General features: G+C 43.7%; 2 protein-coding genes across 12 annotated transcripts in view; one reads left to right on the forward strand and one right to left on the reverse strand.

Moving 5' to 3' along the window:
* CRACD (capping protein inhibiting regulator of actin dynamics) overlaps positions 1-17,089 on the forward strand; it is a 244,827-nt gene extending 227,738 nt beyond the window's left edge. For both annotated transcript variants that reach the window (XM_058547123.1, XM_058547124.1), the window contains 4 exons: positions 128-2,873; positions 11,981-12,171; positions 12,741-12,903; positions 15,412-17,089. In XM_058547123.1, coding sequence (XP_058403106.1) covers positions 128-2,873; positions 11,981-12,171; positions 12,741-12,903; positions 15,412-15,572 — 3,261 coding nt within the window. In that variant the 3' untranslated portion in view covers positions 15,573-17,089. The remainder of the gene's footprint in view (positions 1-127; positions 2,874-11,980; positions 12,172-12,740; positions 12,904-15,411) is intronic.
* A 695-nt stretch (positions 17,090-17,784) lies between these two features.
* AASDH (aminoadipate-semialdehyde dehydrogenase) overlaps positions 17,785-22,024 on the reverse strand; it is a 36,538-nt gene continuing 32,298 nt past the window's right edge. For 7 of the 10 annotated variants that reach the window (XM_058547130.1, XM_058547128.1, XM_058547129.1 and 4 more), the window contains one exon: positions 20,885-21,403. In XM_058547130.1, coding sequence (XP_058403113.1) covers positions 21,014-21,403 — 390 coding nt within the window. In that variant the 3' untranslated portion in view covers positions 20,885-21,013. Of the gene's footprint in view, positions 17,845-20,634; positions 20,744-20,884; positions 21,404-22,024 lie in introns of those variants that run through there. The other 3 variants (XM_058547134.1, XM_058547135.1, XM_058547133.1) reach the window with 2 other exon arrangements.

The raw sequence follows: 22,024 nt of genomic DNA on the forward strand, positions 1-22,024 counted from the left end.
CCTAGCTCTGTACTTAGAACAGCTGCCCCTTCTTTTTGAGATTAAGAGGGCCACCTTTGTGAACAGGATGAGAATGGTTGCCGGTGCAAAAGGAAAAGGCTAATTCTGTTTCCCTTACCAATGTTAGGATCGACCAAATGAGCAAGGTGGCCTTCTGCACCAGCTGTCCCTGGACCAGAACGGACACCCTGCAGAAGACAAGCCAGTTTGGCATGAAGAGGAGCCAGAGCCGCTGGAACCTGAAGAAGAGAAGAGACGCCAAGAAGAATACTGGCGAGAACTTGAGGCCAAGTGCAAACGGCAAAAGGCTGAAGCAGCCGAGAGGAGACGCCTGGAGGAGCAGAGACTCCAGGCCCTGGAGAGGAGGCTTTGGGAGGAGAACAGAAGGCAGGAGCTCTTGGAGGAGGAAGGAGAGGAAGAGGAGGGAGAGGAGCAAGAACTACAGCTAGCAGCAGAGGAGAGGCAGAGACTGGAACAGCAAGGTTGCCAAGGCCAAGAGCAGAGGGAGCAAGAGGAAAGGAGGCACCTGGAGGCCCAGGAGCAGGAGCAGCTGGAGGAGGAGGCCCAGCGACCCGAGAGACTCGCACAGCAGGGGGAGCTGGAGGCACAGGGCAGGCAGGAGGCCGAGGAGCAGCGGCAGGAAGAAGAGGAAAGAGAGTTGAAGGAGCTCAGAAGACTGGAGGAGCTGGAGGAGCAGGGACCACGGGAGGCCGAGGAGCAGCGGCTGGAGGAAGAGGAGAGGAGGCTGGAGGAGCTCAGGCAGCAGGAGGAGCTGGAGGAGCAGAGACGGCGGGAGGAGGAGGAGGCAAAGAGAAGGGAAGAGCTGAGGGAGCAGGAGGAAACGGAGGCACAGAGGCTGCGGGCAGCGGAAAAGGAGCGTGGAGAAGCACTGAGAGTAGAAGCGAGTCAGCTGGAGCTAGCCGACAGAAGGGGCTCGAGGAGCCCACTTCAGACGGACTTTGCAGAGAAACCAGAAGAACAAGAACACCTGAAACCCAAGAAGCAGAGAGAAACCTCTGAGGAACCAAGTATTTTCGAGAAGCAGAACCGAGAGGCCGAGCCATCAGGAGAGCGGCGGGGAAAGCAGGGGGATTTTTATGGGGATGATCGTTGTGTTCCAGAGGAAAAGAGAGAAGAAACTAACATAGAGCCCCCCCAGAAACAAGAGGTGCAAGTGGAAGAGAGGCTGGCTCCAGCGCAGACGAAGGAAGCTGCGGCTTCAGAAAAGGACAGAGAGGTGGAGGAGCTCAGATGGCAGGAAGTGGATGAGAGGCAGACCATGCCCAGACCCTACACTTTCCAGGTATCATCCGGAGGGAAACAAATTCTCTTCCCCAAAGTCAATCTGAGCCCAGTGACACCCGTGAAAGACACAGGACTTGCCTCTGCTCCCCATGAGCCACAGGCCCCCAGAGCCAGCCCAGCCTCCCACGCCCTGCCCTCGTCCCTGAGCATCCCCCACACCGCCATTCTTGTCACAGGAGCACAGCTCTGCGGCCCGGCTGTCAACCTGAGCCAGATCAAGGACACAGCGTGCAAGTCTCTCCTGGGCTTGTCAGAAGAAAAGAAGCACCTGGATGTCCCTGCCGTAGAGAACCCACCCCGAGCCCCCGTCGACCACCGGTCAGGCAGCGGGAAGGCCAGGCCTCCCCAGGAGTCTCCAAGCAGTGTGGCCGCACTAGCCGAATGGGCTTCCATTCGGTCCAGAATCCTGAAGAACACAGACAGTGACCAGCGCAGCGAGATAGATCAGGGGCAGCCTGGTGATGAGCACACTCCCAGGGGCCGAAGTGATTCCCGAGGGAAGCTCCAGAAGACCCCGCCACTAAATGCAAAGTTCTCTATTATGCCTGCTTGGCAGAAATTCTCTGATGGTGGCACAGAGACCTCCAAACAGAACACAGAAGCAGAAGGCATTAGAAAAAGACCTGTGCTGGGACCCAGCGAAGAGACAGCACCCCAGCCCCTGGCTGCTGATCCTAATGAGCACCGGAAGGGTGCAGAGAAACTGGTGGTGCACCAGGAGCCAATGGACACCACAGAAGGATGCAAATTTGCCAAAGACCTTCCATCTTTCCTTGTTCCAAGCCTTCCTTACCCTCCACAGAACGCTGTGGCCCATGCAGAGCCTGGGACCACTTTGGACAGCGAGACTACAAGTGGTATAGGAAAGCCAGACCCCATGATGCCAGGTGGGGAGGAAAAAGCCTCACCTTTTGGAATAAAGTTGAGAAGGACCAACTACTCCTTGCGCTTCCACTGTGACCAACAGGCCGAACAGAAGAAGAAGAAAAGGCACAGCAGCACAGGGGACACTATCGAAGGGGGGCCGCCTGCACCAGGGAGCACAAATGGAGAGAAAGAGACACACGGTGTGGCCCTCAGGCATGGCTCGTCGCTCCCCCCAGAGAGGAAGCAAGCCCTGTCCACCTGGAAGGACTCTGCTGAAAGCCATTCCAGCCGCTCCGCTCCGGCAGCCCAGCCCAGGCCCCCACCAGCGAGCAGCCACACTCTGGCTCCAGAGCCGGACAAGGCAGCAAACAGAATGCCGCTGGCGCAGAAGCCAGCCCTGGCTCCCAAGCCTGCTGGTCAGACCCCGCCGTCCTCCCCACTCTCCAAACTGAGCAGGCCCTACTTGGTAGAGCTGCTGGCTCGCCGGGCGGGGAAGGCCGACCCGGAGCCCAGCGAGCCGAGCAAGGAGGGCCAGGAGAGCGGTGCCCCCCGGCTGCCCTCGACACCGCCCCCTGAGGAAAGGAAGGCACAGAAGCGGGATGAGGAGGAAGAGGTGGCAACAGAGAGAAAACCAGCTTCCCCGGCTCCCTCTGCCACCCGGCAAGAAAAGCCTTCCCAAACACCCGAGGCTGGGAGGAAAGGTACGTAGCTGTAGGTGGGCAAACTCTGCCTCTGTCCAGCTCGTTGTCTCTGTCACAGCTAAAGCGGGAACTGCCCGAAGCTGGAAGGAGCCAGTGGAGCTGGTGTGGGAGCGCTTTTCCCTTACTTAGAGGCCGGTTTGCGGTTCCTGAAGGTCCCTCACTCGCGAGTCATAGTGAGGCTCTTTACCTTTCCACTCCTTTAAATTTTGGAAATGCAGACTGACTCTGCTATGTGTCTGCAGCTCACATCCATTAGTGATACTTACATGAGCAATAAGTTAAAGGTGCTGACACTTCAGACTAATATGCTTTCAGTTGACCATGGAAATTGAAATATAGTCCTAATTACTGAAGATTTCATTAGTCATTAATCATTGTGAGGAGCTGTGCAATGATAGTAAAGACTGGAGTTTCCTAGACCAGGGACTGTTCTATCTCTGGGCAGTAGCAGCACCAACGGGGGGCTTTCGAGAGCTCCATTGGCCTCAGGAGCCTTGGTGTAGATAATTGACTTTGACTCAGTTTTATGCAAAGTGCTCTGCAAATGCATCCCACCCCAGCGGCTTGCCACTGCAAAGGCCGCCTTTTTTTTTTTTTTTTTTTTTTTTTTTGTGAGGAACATCAGCCCTGAGCTAACATCCATGCCAATCCTCCTCTTTTTGCTAAGGAAGACTGGCCCTGAGCTAATATCCATGCCGATCTTCCTCCACTTTATGTGAGATGCCGCCTCAGCATGGCCTGACAAGCGGTGCGTTGGTGTGCGACCGGGATCCAGACCCGGGCCACCAGCAGCGGAGCGCACACACTTAACCGCTACGCCACGGGGCCGGCCCCTGCAAAGCCCTCCTATAAAGAAATTTTAGAGCGAACCCTGCTCCTGGCTGCCCCTCATGTTTCTACATAGCTGATGTTTGGGGCAGCTCAGTGATCACTGGATTGATTTGGGGGCCCCTGAGAACCTTCATCTAATTCTTGTCTTTTCTGTTTTGCGGAGTATGTCAGGTGTGCGTCATAGCCCAGGAAGTTACTCATATTTCTCAGGGAAATTCTCCCCTGGTCATTTCCTCTCTTTGGTTTAATTCTTTAGGTGTGGGGTGATTTTTGCAGAGAAAGGAGCTGTTTTTTGAGGAGTGTTGATTTGGTTACTTGTCTTAAGGAAGACCTGATCGTTCTTTTTAACCAAAAGGACTGGCATGTTTTTTTTTGTTTTTGTTTTTTTTTTGGGGGCGATCAGCCCTGAGCTAACGTCCGTGCTAATCCTCCTCTTTTTGCTGAGGAAGGCCGGCTCTGAGCTAACATCTATTGTCAATCCTCCTCCTTTTTTTTTCCCCCAAAGCCCCAGTAGATAGTTGTATGTCATAGCTGCACATCCTTCTAGTTGCTGCATGTGGGACGTGGCCTCAGCATGGCGGGAGAAGTGGTGCGTCGGTGCGCGCCCGGGATCTGAACCCGGGCCGCCAGTAGCGGAGCGTGCGCACTTAACCGCTAAGCCACCAGGCTGGCCCAGGACTGGCATGTTGATCAGCTGTTTCCAGACCCTTTCTCTCCAGTGGTTTCTGTTTGTCCTGCCGATGAGGAGCCCATTTTCAGGTTTGTTTTGTACCTCTGTGCTGGGCCCTGGGTGGGGGATAGCCACGGTGAGTCCCCATGAGCCCGTTAAGAACTGTTCCTTAGTTCCCTATAGCCTTGTGGGTCTCATGGTCGCCCACTGGCTTTCAGAACTAGGTGTTTTGGGGGCCCATCTCTCAGCTGGAAGTCTTAAAGTTGAGGTGCCAGATGTGAGGTCCAAACCCTTCTCTCCTCAGGGAGAAGCTGGGAGTTGTGCATTGCCTCCCAGTTGTGGGTCACCGCGCTGGGTGTGGGGTTTATGGTGCGACTACATCTCAGTTATTCCTACCCGTTTTGATGTGGTTTTTTTTTTCCTGTTGGACTGATGTGTCGGAGTCAATCAGCTAGTTTCTGGATTTCTTTCAGAGAAATTGTTTCATATGTAGCTGTGGACTCTGTGTGTCTGTGGGAGGAGGGCAGTTCCAGATCCTCCTATGTCACTATCTTGAACCAGAACCCCCATTTTCAGTTTTGACGTTAGCTTTTGTGTCATTAGCTTTCAAGGTATCGTCCAAGTCCCTCTCACAGCCTGGCCTGCTCTATCAATCTCATATCTTCTCTCCAAAGACATAAAGGTCCTGCTCTCTGCTTCTTTCTCATAGAGATGTCCCTTTGATTCTTAAAATTGTCTACCAAAAACTCTTACTGCCTCTGTTTTCTGTCTCGGTATCCAAATTCTGGGCTGTCGGACTTTGCTAATTGAAGTTTTCTTTATTTGGTAGAAAAAAAGCATGAAAGCAGGGACCTTGCACCTTATGGGTGGTTGCTGCCTGAAGACCACTGGGGTTACCTGTCCACTCTAGGCCAGGGCTGACCAAATTTATTTGATTGAACACTCCATCAGAATAAAAATGTTGACCCTGGACCTCCAATTTATTCATTGGTTGTGTACGTGTAGTACCATCATTAGCTAAAACCCCTGGAGTGCCATGTACACTTAAGGTGAAGTTCACTGAAACAACAGTGTATGTCAATCCACATTGTAGATCACAATGCTACCTTTTATTTTCTTTGGGCAACTTCTTGTCAGATCTGATTTCTTCATAAAGTGGCAGACAAAGAGCTTGTCAGCTCTGCTGTGTTCATAAGCTTGCATTATTAGTAGCATATTAAATCTATAGTTTGCAGGAATTTACACATTTGTCCATTTCATAAGGCATCATTTAGTTCAAAAGAGATATGATACTCCATAAATTCATCTAACTGCAGAACCTCACATTATGCTAAAAGCAAGACAAGTGAGGACAAGATTGCGAGTTCTCTCCCCTCGTCGTATTGTAGTGCTCCCAGCTTCCCTCGGAGTCTTTAAACACCATTTGTTATCCATGACCTGATATAGGGGCTGAGGGAGGATGTCAGTACCAGTCTGAGTAGTAAATATTAGAAAAGCTTGATTTTGTTTTTATTTTTAGATTTAAAAATATACAAATAGAAATTCTAATTTTTTTTCCTTCACCCCCCAGTGAATTGCCTTGCATATCCCCTAGGGCACACACGCCCCTTTTTTTGGAGACCACTGCATTAGAAAGAGGTCTGCATTCCCGAGGCTGAGGCCAGTGAGGACCAATACATAGGCCAGACCACTGGGAGGGCGTAGACTCTGAACCCACCCTGGTGGGAATTAAAATAGCAGTGATGAGCCTCCTGTGTTTGTCCTCCAACACTTGGATCTCATTCTGAAATTCCCACCTCCTTATGGTGGGTAGAAGAGATATTAAGTGCCCCTTTCTCCAGGAACCGACCTTTGGGAGCAGTGATTAGAACCTTGTAATTCTAGGAGGCACTTGCTCGTCCCTCCAGAACCTGAAGGAGGGAACATGAGTGAGCTGTGGTTCTCCCTGTCCACCAAGTTTAGAATGAAAGAGAATAGGTTTAAATTGTAGCAAAATAATTTTTTTTTCTTTGCTGAGGAAGATTTGCCCTAAACCAACATCCCTTGCCAATCCTCTTCTTGTTTTGCTTAAGGAAGATTAGCCCTGAGCTAATATCTGTGCCAGTCTTCCTCTATTTTGTATGTGGGATACTGCCACAGCATGGCTGGTGAGTGGAGTAGGTCTGCGCCCAGGATCCAAACCTGCAAACCTGGGCCGCTGAAGAGGAGCGCACAGAACTTTAACCACTTGGCCACAGGGCCCGGCCCAACAAAATAAATTTTTAATTAAATATTATGAACTCCCCAACTAAAAAGTTTACGCAGTTAACAAAGAACATGTCTGTCTTTCAAAGCCTTGACTGAAATGAGGGGTTTTCCTGTTTTTGAATGATTTCAACAACACTCATCCTTTGTGCTTAAAATTTACAAAGTGCTTTTATTTACACTGTCTCATTCAGTGCCTGGAGCACATGATAGGTGGATGATCTTGGCTCCATTTTACAGATGAGGACACCAACATTTGAAAAGTTAGGTAGCTGACCTCCCCCCACGGTGGTAAAGCCTGGACGGGGAGGAGGAATTCTTTCCCAGGTGAAATGGTCTTCCCTTTACTCTACGATTGCCCCCAGTAATTCTCATCTGGCATTTGTAAAATGCTGTAAGCGTTTAAAAACACTTTTACGTAAATGTCATTACTTCTTGGACTGAATGGCCTTAGTCATATATTTGTTCAAAAAAAAACATTGTTCAGCAACTGCATAGGATTTAGCAAAACCTATTTCATTTTTTTCCTCGATGTTTCTTTAAACCTGATCTGTGACTCTCATTTTTCCCCCATCTCTTGGGTAAAATCTTGGGCATAGTTCTTTCAGTCACTTAAAAAAAAAATTTTATTGTGATAAAAATGCCTAACATAAAATTTACCATCTTAACCTTTTTTAAGTGTACAGTTCAGTAGTGTTAAGTGCATTAACACTATTGCACAAGCAATGTCCAGAACTTTTTCATCTTGCAAAACTGAAACTCTATACCCATTAAACAACTCCCATTTTCCCCTCCCTCGAGCCCCTGGCAACCATCATTCTACTTTCTGTTTCTATGAATTTGACTACTCTAGATACCTCATATAAGTGGAATCAAATAGTATTTGTCTTTTTTGTGACTGGCTTATTTCACGTAATATAATGTCCTCAAGGTTCATCTATGTTGTAGCATGTGACAAGATTTCCTTCCTTTTTAAGGCTGAATAATATTCCCTTGTATGTGTATACCATTTTGTTTATCCATTCATCTGTTGATGGACACTTGGGTTGCTTCCAGTTTTTGGCTATTGTGAGTACTGCTGCTATGAACACAAGTGTACACATCTCTCTTTGAGATCCTGCTTCAGTTCTTTTGGATAAATATCCAGAAATGGAATTGCTGGGTCTTATGGTAGTTCTATTTTTAATTTTTTTGAGGAACCACCCTACTGTTTTCCACAGCAGCTGTGGAAAACATTTACATTCCCATCAGCAGTGCACAGGATTCCAATTTTTCTACATGTAAACCAACACTTGTTATTTTCTGTTTTCTTGATAGTAGCCATCCTAATGGGTGTGAGGTGATATCTCATTGTGGTTTTGATTTGTATTTCCCTAATGATTAGTGATGTTGAGCATCTTTTCATATGCTTGTTGGTCATTTGTATGTCTTCTTAGGAGAAATGTGTATTCCAGTCCTTTGCCCAGTTTTTAATTGAGTTGTTTGTTTTGTTGTTGTTGAGTTATAGGAGTTCTTTCTATATTTTCAGTTACTTTTTGAAAATAAAAAGTCCTTAGGCACTTAGAGTAAGAACAGTCTCATGTTGGTAATTAATATATCCCCTCCAGTGCCATAATCAAAACTCCAAACACTATTTCAGATTAAAGTGTCTCCCTTCTAATTTGGCCTGCTTCAGGCTGAAATGCCTACAGTGGGGATGAGGGCATGGTCGACGTCTCTCCAGAAACAGGCTCCGGAGCTGGAGTAAAGCAGGGAGAGAGGTGAGGCATTGACGCTCGCTGCTCTTGGCTCACTGATGTTCTGTGCTGATTCTTCTGTGGGGCACTTCTGTGCCTTCCTCAGACCCTTCACCTGCCGCCTGGGCTCTTTTTCCTTCTTTTGTAGTTCCCTTACTACACTGATGCCTCTTCCAGGCCACCCTGCGTCCCTGGTTCCCACTCGAGGCTGCCCCTCCCTCGCCCACACGGCCCAAACGGCCCACACCTCATGCAGCACTCAACAAACAGGGAGGCCAGTGTCTTCCCAGCACAAGCTCCTCTTCTCTACTGCTGGCAGGCCCTTGGCAGCCACTGTCCTCACCTTTGGACTTCTCCAGGTGTGAATAGAACCTCAAGTCTGCCCCACAGACTCCAGGATACACAGTCAAGTCATCTGAGGACCTTCTCACTTGGCTTAGGCTCCTTTCCTCCCGTGTGGGGAGAGGATGTGGGAACACATTATGCTCCAACAATCTTTTCCAAAGAAATTCTCTATTCTGGCTTCTTCTGCCTCAACCCGGATTTTTCTATGGCCTTGGGGTGGCTGATGACCACCTCCTGGGCCAGTCTCAAATAGGTGATGCAGCCCTTTCCTTCAGCATGTGAGAGTAGGGGCCATTGATTATTTGTTGCTGGCTTTGGGCATCTTCAGCTGAAACTCAGACAGGAGTCCCATTTTAACATCCTGTTTTCTGTGTTTTGATCCCCAAGTACAATCCAGACCTGTGAGGCCCTTTACACATACTATGTCATAGCCTTTTTAAAGTCTGGTCCATAACTCCAGGAGGGGTGCTATTCAAACTACAGTTCTCAGGAAATAAAAATCTGGCTAGAGGTTTATCTTTCCAAATTATTTTAGACAATTTTAAATTGAGGCAATTATACTTTAAAGGGGTATTTTGACCGTTGTGATAAACAGTGGTCAAAGTTGTTGGCAGAAAACTGGCCAGTTGCTTTAATGACGTTTTCAAGCAAGTTCAGATGGAATGTTTGCTCTAGGATTCCCTTTTACATAATACCTTTAAATGGAAATGATTTAGATCTTGGCAGTTTGTTTTTAGATATTTTACTGCCCTTGAGTAAAAAACCGAAACTCATTAAATTAGTTTAACTCATTAAATTAGTATGTAAAGCTTCTGAGTTAAGCAGAATGCTTAAAGTGGTGAATACTTTTTGATTTTCTGGTTAACTAAAGATTAATTCAAAACTCCTTTCAGTTTCAGTTAAAAAAAAAAATAATAATAACTTCTTGGGGCCAGCCTGGTGGCATAGTGGTTACGTTCACGTGCTCCGCTTTGGCGGCCCATGGTTCACAGGTTCGGATCCCGGGCACAGAACTACATACTGCTCATCAGGCCATGCTGCAGCAGCGCCCCACATACAAAATAGAGGAAGACTGGCATGGATGTTAGCTCAGGGACAATCTTCCTCAAGCAAAAAGAAGATTGGCAACAGATGTTTACTCAGGGCAATATCTTCCTCACCCAAACAAAACAAAACAAAACTTCTGAAATGTGTCAGTTTTCTTTCCCGTGTTAGATCCTAACTGCATCTTTATGTGATGATTAGGGATGATGCAATGTCCAGGGCTCATTATAAATACGAATTCGCTTTATGCAGTATTATAGATCTAAAGGGTATAGAAAATTAAGCAGAATCTTTTTTTATGCTCGAATTCCTAATTAGAACTTATTTTGGTTCTTTTTCCTCAATATGAAGTCCAATTGACTGAGAGCCCTGGTTGATAAGGTTCTGGATCATCAAGTATAAACTTCTATTGGGTTTCAAAAGAACAAGGACTGTAGTGAGCCCTTTTCCTTTGAGATAGTGAAGGATTCAATGCCACAATGATATTTCTGAAAGTGCCTAATTTTTACTTGAGGGAAAAGAAGGGGATGCATCTCATAGACATAAATAATAAGAACAGCTCACTTTTGTAGAGCAGTTACTATATGCAAAGCACTGTTCTAAATGCTCTGATACCCAGGGTCTCTTTTAATCTTCACGGCAGCCTGATGAGGCACGTCCCATTATCATCTCCACTTTATGGATTAGAAACCGAAAAAAAGTAGCTACTTCTGTTTAGAGAAGTAGCTTTTCTAAGGTCACATAAGGTCAAACCCAGGTCTGCTCAATTCCAGAGCCCAGTTAATCTGATAGCCATCTTCTTTGAAGTGAGTTGCATAGGCGAGACAGTCAACACATGAAAAGCACAGACTGGAAGTTAAAAGTCCTGGGTTCAAACTTCAGCCTGTGTGCCAACTGCTGGGTGACCTTGGGCATCGCACTTGACTGCCATGGACCCCAGTACTCGTGTCTATCAAAGGAGAGAGCGCTGGACCAAAATCACGCTTCCCACTGCATTCCTCAGAGCCCTGCTGCCCTCAGCAGCCCCACTAGATGGAGCCGTGCCCCTTTTTCCTCTTTCATACATTGGGTTTCACAAAGGATGTCTGTTGTTTGGGGAGGAGAAAAGGTTCCACTGAAAAAATAAATTTTAAAAAGTAATAAATAAAAAAAGAACAACAATGAATCAAAAAACGGCCTGGGTCCCCTGTAAACCTGAGATTTTATGACACTGGAGATTTTGTTCTTTCTTCATTTCGAGGGAAGAGAAATGCTCCTGTTTTTCTGTTGAATCAAAGATGTTGCTTCCCCACCCAGGGGAGTCACTCAGGCATCACCACCGAGTTTGTGTTAGGAGGGGACAGTTGAATATTTCATGGGCTGATTAATATGTCACAAGTTTTAGGGGGTGAGTGACTGAGGTAAGTGAGCAGTTTCACTGCAAACCTGCTTTTGTCTTTACAGATTCTGATCACAATTCCAATGTGGGTGTGTAGGGGGAGGTTTCCCACACTCCCAAGCAATTCTCGGACACTAGCTGGGTGTCTTACATTTCAACTCAAGCTAACAGCAGGTTCCACAGGTTAAGGACTCAGTCTCATAGGACTGCCCCCCTTCAAATGCCAATTGCAAGTCCAGGTTACCCGTTGTGCTTCTGATCGACTGCCTTAAATCAGAGGTTCCCATGACCCCTTCCTTGGGTTCAATTAATTTGCTAGAGTGGCTCACCGAACTCAGAGAAGCATTTTACGTACTAGATCACTGGTTTATTGTAAAAAGATATAACTCAGCAACAGCCAGATGGTCGAGATGCATAGGGCAAGTTATAGGCAAAGGGCAAGGAGCTTCCATGCTCTCCGAGGGTGCCACTCTCCTCAAACCTCCACGAGTTCACCAACCTGGAAGCTCTCCAAACCCTGTCCTCTTGGGTTTTCATGGAGCCTCCATTACATAGGCATGATCAATTAAATCATTGGCCATTGGCGATTGAACTCAATCTCCAGCCCCTGTCCCTTCCCCAGAGGTTGGGGGTGGGACTGAAAGTTCCAACCCTCTCATCACAAGGTTGGCTTCTCTGGCAACCAGCCTCTATCCTTAAGTGTGGTCCCAAAATAACCTCACTAACAAAATAGGAGGCACCTTTATTTTCTCATCAAGTAGGAAATTCCAAGAGTTTTAGGAGCTCTTCCAGAAACGAGGACGAAGACCAAATATATATTCCTTATTATAAATCACAATATCAGTCTTTTTTCCTGCAGAAAAGCCGGTGCTTCAGAGCAGGCACTCTTTAGATGGCTCCAAACTTGTGGAGAAAGTTGAAACCGCACAGCCCCTGTGGATAACGTTAGCACTGCAGAAGCAGAGGGGATTTCGGGAGCAGCAAGCGACTCGAGAGGAGAGAAAGCATGCCAGGGAGGCCAAACAGGCAGAAAAGCTCTCCAAAGAGAACGTGAGTAGTCTTCAGCTTTAACTTTGCCTTCTTGTGCTTGGCTCTCTTTTAGGTCGCAAAGATTTAAAAAAAACAAAAAAAGTTAACTGGGAGTGGCAGAGAGCACTTAGAAAGGGTGAAGTAATAAATACATTGACCACCGTTAAACCAGGGAGGCATTTTCAGTTGGAAATTTGATTTGGTTTCCTTATGCCCTTAGGTTAACCTGATTTGGCGGAATCCACGATATAATTAGTAGCAGCGATCCTCGCACACAACAGTTATGTGAGAAGTATGAAAATGATTGTTTGTGCAGTGAGTTGAGAGGAAATCAGGAGTCTTGCTCTGTGGCCCTGATTTTATAGTCAGTTCAATGGGGCTTCTCTAGGAAACGTAGTGTTCCCTCTTTGGGACATTTCCACTGAGCTGCTGCACGGTTGGGGGCCAGGATTGAGCACACATTGCTCCCAAGTGCAGTCCAGCTGCTCCTTTGGGAGAAGAGGTCAGGGCTTGGCAGGCGAAAGCCCCCAGAGCCTTGTGCGGTCCTAAGGTTGAAAACATGCTTTCCCTGACCTTCTCTGCCCACCCAGGTTGGTGTCGGCTCACAGCCTGGCAGCAGCAGTGTCAGCAGAGCTGGTACCCTGCACAAGTCCACCGCTCAGCCAGAAGAGAAGAAGCCAGAGACCGCAGTGTCCAGACTGGAGCGCAGAGAACAGCTGAAAAAGGCCAACACTCTTCCTACATCTGTGACAGGTAGAGAGCAGGTCCATTTCTATTTTAACTGTAGTTACAGGTTTTTCTTCTTAGAGCATGCTTTATTTCCTCCAGTGTAATAACTAGTACAGCATATCAGGCATTTCAAAGCACAGGCTGTCTCACAACCCCATTCATAAACTTTGACACTGATAAAGCACATCTGATAAAGACCACCAGGAACACTTAGCCACCATCAGTGGTGTGATGGTAAATGTTTAACAATCAGCTCTTCAGGAAGTGGGGAGACCTCTGATTTGTGGCATTTGCCATTTTCCATGGTATAAATACTCCCACCATGGCCAATTTCAAACTACCAATGTGATATCAACTGGCTTGCTAAATTCCTGAACATTTAAACCATCTCCAGGGGCCAGCCTGGTGGTGCAAGAGGTTAAGTGTGCGCACTCCGCTGTGGTGGCCCAGGTTCGCCAGTTCGGATCCCGGGCGCACACCGACACATCGCTTGTCAAGCCATGCTGTGGCGGTGTCCCATATAAAGTAGAGGAAGATGGGCATGGATGTTAGCCCAGGGCCAGTCTTCCTCAGGGGAAAAAAAAAAAAAAGAGGAGGAGTGGCAGATGTTAGCTCAGGGCCCATCTTCCTCACACACACACAAAAAAAACCATCTCCAACTCCCCACTGCCTGTAGTCCAACAAAATTAGGTTTATTAACTTGCTGTAGCAAGGTTATTAACTTGCTGTATCATATGAACCTTCTAAACAAAGGGAGAGACAAGATTATAATAGGGTTTGGGGGAAAGGGTGAAGTTTAGGGTAAAATTTAAGTGGAGCATTGTTTTGATAGGCTCAGAACAAAGCAGGGGTGTACATAAAGGGGTTGACATCAAGTCTGAGCTGAAAACTGGACTCAGGGTCCTGTTTCCTTTCACACTATAAAGTCGAGATAAATGCGTGGAAGCTGTATCTGAAAACCTCTACCTGGAGGTCTGCACCTAGGGTGGAAATGGAAGCTGCTTCTCTGAATTATTGTGACCACATGGCTCAGATGCTCCAGGCAAAGTATGATGGTCCCTTCTCACTAATGTGATTTCAAACAGCAAGTTTCTGACCAGCTGTGACTTTAGAGACCAAGATTTTTCAGCTCTAAGTCCTTGATGTTAATTAACAACAGCTGTGTTTGTTTATACGTTCATGACACATAAGAGACACACTTTTTTTTTTTTTTGGTGAGGAAGATTGGCCCTGAGCTAACATCTATGCCCATCTTCCTCCACTTTGTGTGTGGGACACCTCCACAGCATGGCTTGACAAGTGGTGTAGGTCTGCGCCTGGGATCCCAACCCACAAACTCTGGGCCGCTGAAGTGGAATGCGCTGAACTTTAACCACTATGTCATGGGGCTGGCCCCAGAAACACATTTTTTTAAGTCTTTATTCTGTTAAAAGGTAAAATGATCCAATAATGTTTCCAACTATTTCCTTCTTACAAATCACTTGGACAATGGACGAATCTGAACGAGCTTCCTCCCAGGGGTTAATAGGGCATCTGGTTTCCCCACTAGGTAACCCTGTTCCCCAGAGGGCACTCAACCCCCAGACCGAGGCTTTTTATGCCTTTGTTACCTGCTAGCTGAGGTCTGTAAATGTAAAGAGGTCTCACTATTAAGGCTATATTTACTATTTGATGAGGGGAAAAAAAAAAACTTTATATTTGAAAACCACTTTGGAGCACTGTATTTCCCAGGAATCTCCACGGGCATTATTTCATTTGATCTTATGCTCAGGAATTAAGAGTTCTAAACATTATATGGGTGTATCAGAGAGAGAATTCTTTCAAAATGAAGTGAAACCTCCAAAGTCAAAGAGATCACACCTTTCTCTGCCTGTCTTCTTGGAAGTTATCAAAGAGTTAATGCAGTTCAGCTTAATAAAGTGAGCCTTTGTTCTGAGTATTCGTCTTTTCAATAAGTATTTCCTGAGTTGTGCAAATGTGGAGGTCATTGCCACAAGCACTAAATATGACCCAAAGATAAGACTGGAACCCTCACCTTAAGAAGCCTCTAAGGTCTGGTAAAGAAAGTGATATGGTGCCAAGGAATTGTTAGACAAGACTGAAAGTCACGAGAGCTGGATCCTGGCAGGATCCGTGGGCCTCAGAGGGTGGAGGGACCCAGGGCATGCTTGGTGGAAGAGGGAGGTAACTGTTGACCTCACCAGCTTGATAAATTCACACTGCTGGTTTGATCTTTTTCTTCATGAAATTGACTGGTTGTATGACTAGAATCAAAAAATTTACCTTTTATTTCTTACTATCATGCAGGCATAGCTTGTGTGTCCAGGAAAATTAGGCTTCTAGAAAATTAGAATTGACTGCACTGTAATCTGTGTGCAAGAGTTATGATCACATAGCTTTCTTTCTCTAATTCTTCTCACCGAGGATGCCCAGTGCTTCACTGGGTTTTCCTTTCTGACTCTCATACTTCTGATAAATCAAAATGTGGCTCTAACTTAGTCCTTTCTCCTTTGCCTTCAAAACGAAATCCAGTGGAGATCTCTGATTCGGCTCCCCCGGCGCCGCTGGTGAAAGAAGTCACAAAGAGGTTCTCTACCCCAGACGCTGCCCCCGTGTCAACAGAGCCAGCCTGGCTGGCTTTAGCCAAACGGAAAGCCAAGGCCTGGAGCGACTGTCCTCAGATTATTAAGTAAAGAGTGACTCTTATCTATTTCTATTGCCAGTTATTGGCTCCTCTCTTGCCCTTTTTATTTATTTTTTATATGAGGTAAAGAAACCAAGCTAGGGAAATGAAGCATGTTTTATAGGCTCTAAAATAATGCTTAAAACTGAACTGGTGGTGTTCCCTGTAAAGAGTGTATTTGCACAACCTTAGGTCCTGGTGCCTTGAGCTCCTCCTAGTTCTAAAGAGAAAATTTCGTTCAAGGGACCACATGAAGCAAAATCTCCAAACTAAGAATTCACAAGAGCCTGCTATGCCCAGTCCACCGCCCTTCTACACATGTACATCCACACACCATTCAGAACATGTACTTTTGCCAATCTCTGTAATGGTTTCTTGATTCTCTACTCCAATTTCTTTTATCCACAACATTTACCCTACCATATGTTTGGGGATTTCTACCCTTTTCTACAGTACTGGTGAAAGGATCATATATAGATAGAAACAAGAATGCCCATTCTCCTGAATGCAGCGAGTAACTGAGAATCCTAAGTAACAGTCTGGCTCCCAACTCTGTGCCCATGTCTGGTTTTCATGAATTTTCCCCAACCTGAAACTGTAACACTTCTACCACAGTGTTAGTACACAGGCCTGGTTACACCAGTACTCTCCTTGAGGACATGGTAAATTTGGCCCAGTTAGCTCCTAGAGAACATTTTTATTTAATATGATGAAGAAAGGAAGCTACAAATTCTCTTTCCGTCTCTGAGAATCCCCATCTAGTGCAGTGGTTTTTAAGATGTCCAGGCTCCATCCCAGGCCTACTGAATCAGATCCTGTGAGGGTGGGGCTGAGAATGTATATTCTGGCAAAAACTCTTTAGATGAATTCTGATATATCCCAAAGATTGAGAACCTTGGGATACACTGCCTCTAATGTAATCTAGTTTTTAAAACTCTGAAGGGGAGGCTCATTTCACCCAAAGAAGCAAAAGTGAGACAGGAAAAATAACAAAAGAATCCCCAAACCAGCCATTTATTACAAGATACGAGAGGCTATTGACATTACATGTCTCTGAAAATTCCCTTAGGTCTTTAGGGATAGTTAACAGGAAGCCAAGATTTGGAGCCTTTGTACTAAGAACTTCCTGTGGGATGTTTCTTTACCATAATCAAGTAATTCATATTTAGAGTCAAATGTTCAGTAGCATTTATATTTTAGAGCATTCACCTTGCTAGCTTTAAAAAACATCTCCGAGTTTTAAGTGGCCTTGTTGTTATACACATGAGATACAAAGAAGGGACTTGGCAATTTAAAGCTACATATGTCCACTTTTATTTCCCTAAATTTGCTTTACATGCCAGTAAACCCACACATTGCTGTTACTAACTTTATATTTCATGGTGTTGGCATATATTCTCCTTTTCTTAGATTCTGACTCCAAAATATAAGTAGAAATCCTTTGCCCAGTGCAGGGGGACTGACTTACATCTTTTTTTCCTCTCCTACAAAAACACATTTTATTAGAATTGATCATTTTCCTTTATGCTCACTCAATATGCAATGTGTTGTTATTCTATCACTTACCTTAAAGAAAGGATGACAGCAAAGTTATTTACCATATAGGAGGTGTTTTCTTTCTGGAAATGATGGCTCAGCCTCACAGTAGCAGCTGGTATGTGTGGTCAAGTGGATAGTTGTACTCTTGCAAGTTGTACTTATATATATTACTGGACCTTCAGACTGTTAAGAATCAATGTAACTTTAATTTTTTTTATTGCTATGGGAGGCAATTAATATTCCACTGCACGTTTTCCACACTGATGTTCATTTCTAAATCTAACATGTAGGCATTTGTTAGTTTCAATGATTTCCTCACTAACATAACACTTTTTAATGGGAATATTTCCACCTAGAGCCCTGGAATTATAGTGCTACAGTAATTCTTCTGAATTGACTTTTTCTTTCATCCTCTCAGCTTTGGATAATATCACAGTAATGGCAGAGAACAGGGGAAGAAATCACATTAACAAAGAATGGTAGGTGAGTCAGCTCTACTGACGCACACACCATGGAGCCCATACAAAGTAGGAGAAATACCTCAGTTAAAAAGTTTCCGTCAGTCTTTAAAAGTATACTGAGGAAAAGGACGGTCACAGCACTTACTTCCAACAACTTCTAAAGGATACATGTTTAATATTTCATGTAAAAATTATTCCAAATTTGCACTAAATACCAATGAAGTGTTATTTTGCTTTAGTTGTGTTGCAGTCTTTTCTGATCAACAAACTATGGGGGAAATTCTGTAAAAACAAAAAAATTCAAGACTTTTTTTTTAAATGAATGATTGCTATGTTAAATAAATACACGTTTTTTTTTTTTAACAAATGATAGATGGCAAGATTATAGATGATTAACCTCTGTTCATAGACTTACATATATAAAACTAGAGTTTTTTGTTTACTTTTTTTAATTTTTCAAGTGCAATTGTTTCTTACATGGCATATTATTAATTACAATTAAGTTATCATTTTAGCCAGTTAGTAAATTATAGTATGTATTCATTGTCTCTTCTTGTGACATTTAGTTTAATTGCTTATTTTAAAGCAGAAACATTAGAGTTACAAGGGTCTTGCAATATTTTTACCAACAATAAAATTAAGTAGAGACTTAACAATGAAAATACCTTAATGTGATTTTAATATTATTTTGAGATTTTGGTTGTATAAAGTTTTAATGTAAAATGTCCATTATTGAAGGAAAAAGATCTTTCAATAAAAAATACCCACAAGATCTTTGGCACTGATGGAATTTCCTTTTCAAGTTGAAGTTTTTACTAATTTCAGTGATCATCTACAAGCAAGCTCGTATTTACATAGCTTTTGTTGAGAAAGAATTTCAAGGCATTTTATATGGTACCTTATATTTTTCACAGGTGTTTCTGGAGAAAAATAATGAATTGGGGCAAATAAAATATTTATCTAAATCCTAAGTTGGAACTGAATGGGCTGTGTCTCAGACAAAATGATCTTACAGCCTCCTTACTCAAAGTGTGGGCCATAAAACAGCAGCATGGGCATGAGCTGAGAGCATGTGAGAAACATATAGCTTAAGGCCATAGGCCAGACATACTGACTCACAGGGCTGGACTAGGGCGAATGAGTGATGTGAGTGAGGCACTCGCCTTGGGTGCCAGAAAACTCAATCATCAAGCTAAATACTATTTTAATGCAATATTTTAAAAAATCAAAATTAGTACATATTCCATGATGAACAAGTATCAAAATTTTAAATAAAGATGATAGATGACAGGGTCAGTATTACTGAGTTTTCCTTTTGCCTCAGGCTACAGTGTGGCTCAGCAGAGCACCCTCCTCCCAACCCTCTAAATTGGAATGTGCCTTTTAGCAAGAGCTCCAGGTGGTTAATATACACATTAAGGTTTAAGAAGCACTGATCTAAAATCATCTGGCAGAAGATATGTTGTTCCTTTTGGCCAGCCAGCACCTCAATCCCCTTTCTATGTTTGAGAAAATCTCCAACTCATAGGTTTTGGTGGGAGGTAGCACTAGCCTCCTACCACAGATGAAATGCTTGATATGTGCTTTCCTATACTCTCTCGTGAGCATGGAACCTACTCTGAATTGGAAGGGACTCCTCTGAATTGGGAGCAACTGACCAAAAGATGGGGAAACTGTGAGGAAGTCTGGAAGTGGTGGGAACAGTGTCCAGTATTAGTGGTGTCAGCCATAAGTTGGAACATTTTAGAGCCGCAAGGATAACAGCTATGTCTTCATCAGGCCAAAATCATCATGGCGATTTCAGGCATTTATTCTTCCTGGCTATATAGCTCTAGCCCTCTTTGCAATTCTGCAAGCTACTCAATATTCTTTTTAAAAATTATTTTCTGCTTAAAATAGCCTGAGTTGGCTTCTACTGCTTGCAATCAAGAACTCTGTCATGTTTGATGTCTGAGACTTCACTGACGAATAAATGGACCAAGGAAACGATACCAAAGTTGACTGTAGAGATGGGGAAAAGGTCAGCAACAGAGTACATTTTTGTTACTTGAAGTCCTTAGCACTAGTGTCTGCGATGTAATGTGCCTTAAATAGTAGTTATTATTATTATTGTTACAACCACTAGTGGCTAAATTGGTGTCATACAAAAAAAGAACAGTTGTATTACCTGAGCTATTATAAAATTTCAAGGAAAATTAAGACATTTATTTTTCCATCTATTGAGTATTTTAAGTGACATAGAAAAGAATAAGACACAACTTAACGTTTCAGTGATCTATTGCTGCATAACATACTATCCTAAAACTTAGTGGCTTAAAACAATTATTGTTTCATTATTTCTCATCTTCTGTGGGTCAGCTATTAAATGTCTGGCAGCACAGTGAGGACGGACTGAACAGCTAGGGGCTGGCTGAAATGCTGGGGGCCATATGTGTGGGGCCTTGGCTTTTACTGTTAAAGGGCCTCCTCAGTCTCAGAGTGGTCTAGGGCCACTCCCCCACGACATGACCTGTGGCAGCTCAGGGCTCCCACGACTGCAAAAGCAGAAGTTGCCAGACCTTCTTAAAGCTTAGGCTCTGAAGTGGCATACTGTCACCTCTACTGTATTCTATTGATTAAAGCAAATCACAGGCCAACCCCAGGTGTAAGAGAAGGGGACTCCATAAAGGGCATGGCTACCAGGAGGAGTTACAGTTCACTAGAGGCAACTTACTATCAGGTAAATGGCAGGTAGGTATCAGCAAAGTGCAATGGGACTGAAGAAGCAGCATTAAACATTAGGAGAAATCATGATACTTAGAAGGATAGAGGGTTTTTTTCTTTCCTAGTTTTTGCTGTGTTCCCTACCTCCAACACACTGAACAACAAAAAGAGATGTTACAACAGCAAAATCTAATAAACTGAGAAATATAGGTGCAAAAATATTCACCATCAAAGTTGGTATATCAAAAATTGAGAAAAGAGGGTATATCAACTTGAAACCATATAGTATATATATATATTATTCTATATTGGTACTTTATTCATTTAAAAATACTAAATGAGGAACCTCATTTGATAAATAGATCTTACCTTTGAAAACTTTTTCTTATGAATCTCAGTATAAATGAGTGGTATATTATATCACAGACTAAGTTTTAACCCACCAAGTATATTCTGATCTTTTTGTCACAGAGGTCTTCTATAAAAGAAAAAAAAAAAAGAATATCTGTAGCCTAATTAAAATAAAGTGCTACTAAATATATTGATGTGTTTTGTTCTATAACTCCTTTTAAAAGCATTTGTTGCTCCTACAGGAAGTAAAATATGGTTGTTCTCCAATAAACCATAATAGACAAGTTTCTTAAGCAAAATACAATCTTTAATATAAAATAAGAATATTCATATGCTCTATAATGGTAAAATATATGCAAACATCTCACAGATATATTCTAACAAGGACTGCACTTGATTATTTTTGATTGCCACCCAATAAATCCAAACAATAAACATAATTATTTCTACATCCAATAATAAGCATTGATTCCCATACCACAGGAGAAGAAAAGACTTCTCCGGGAAGTTCATATACACTTTGCAATTGCCCACTCTTAGATTCCAAGATCCACAGTTTCCCATCAGTAGATGCTGCTGCAAGCAACATTTCATCACTATGATTGGGGTTATGGAAAGCAAATGGTGTTGAATACACCCTTGAAGTAGTTTCAAATTTCCATTGTAGGTGACCTTTCAGATTACAACAGTAGATAAAGCAATCATGGGAACCAAAAAATATTTCTTGCTCTGATGCTGAGGTACATGGAGATGAAAAGATTGGTTCACTGGTACAGAATTGCCAAACCTGAAAAGGGTGATAAAGTCAAAAATAATTCATTCATCTCATTTCAACAATTCTCTAGATTAAAGCTTTATGAAATTCTTAATAAAAATGTAAGAGATGTAGGCTACTGAATGGTAACTACACAGAGAAAATAATGGCTTTTCTGAAAAGCAGTACCCTCAGATAAGACCTCTGACCCATGGTAAAATCTAGCACAAAATACCCTGGAGTGTCCTTATTACATGTCATTGCTATGCATAATATTATGAAGTAAAATTAATTTTGAACCCCATTCAAGAGTTAATACTAGTATGTCGGAGACACTGAGTTCACAGATAAAAGTACATTGAGTTTTCAATGTATCTGATTAAAAACTGTATCTTATTCTAGTCTCCTAATACAGGGAGAAGGAAGTTAAGTGTCACTGAAAGGAAGAGTTCATGTGCAATAATTTAAAGCTTTAAACAAAAAGCTGTGAGTTGTGTGTGTCTTTCCTCTGGATATGTACCGTTTGCTTATTTCAAAGCTACTAGAGACAAATCTGTCATCCAACATTTTGAAGAAAAGACACAAGGAAGAAAAGGCACATTTGTTTACAAATGCACAGTAGGCATATTCACAAAATGTAATTTGTAATTTCAA

This window comes from Diceros bicornis, chromosome 8 (assembly GCF_020826845.1).
Source record: "Diceros bicornis minor isolate mBicDic1 chromosome 8, mDicBic1.mat.cur, whole genome shotgun sequence".
Lineage (NCBI taxonomy): Eukaryota > Metazoa > Chordata > Mammalia > Perissodactyla > Rhinocerotidae > Diceros > Diceros bicornis.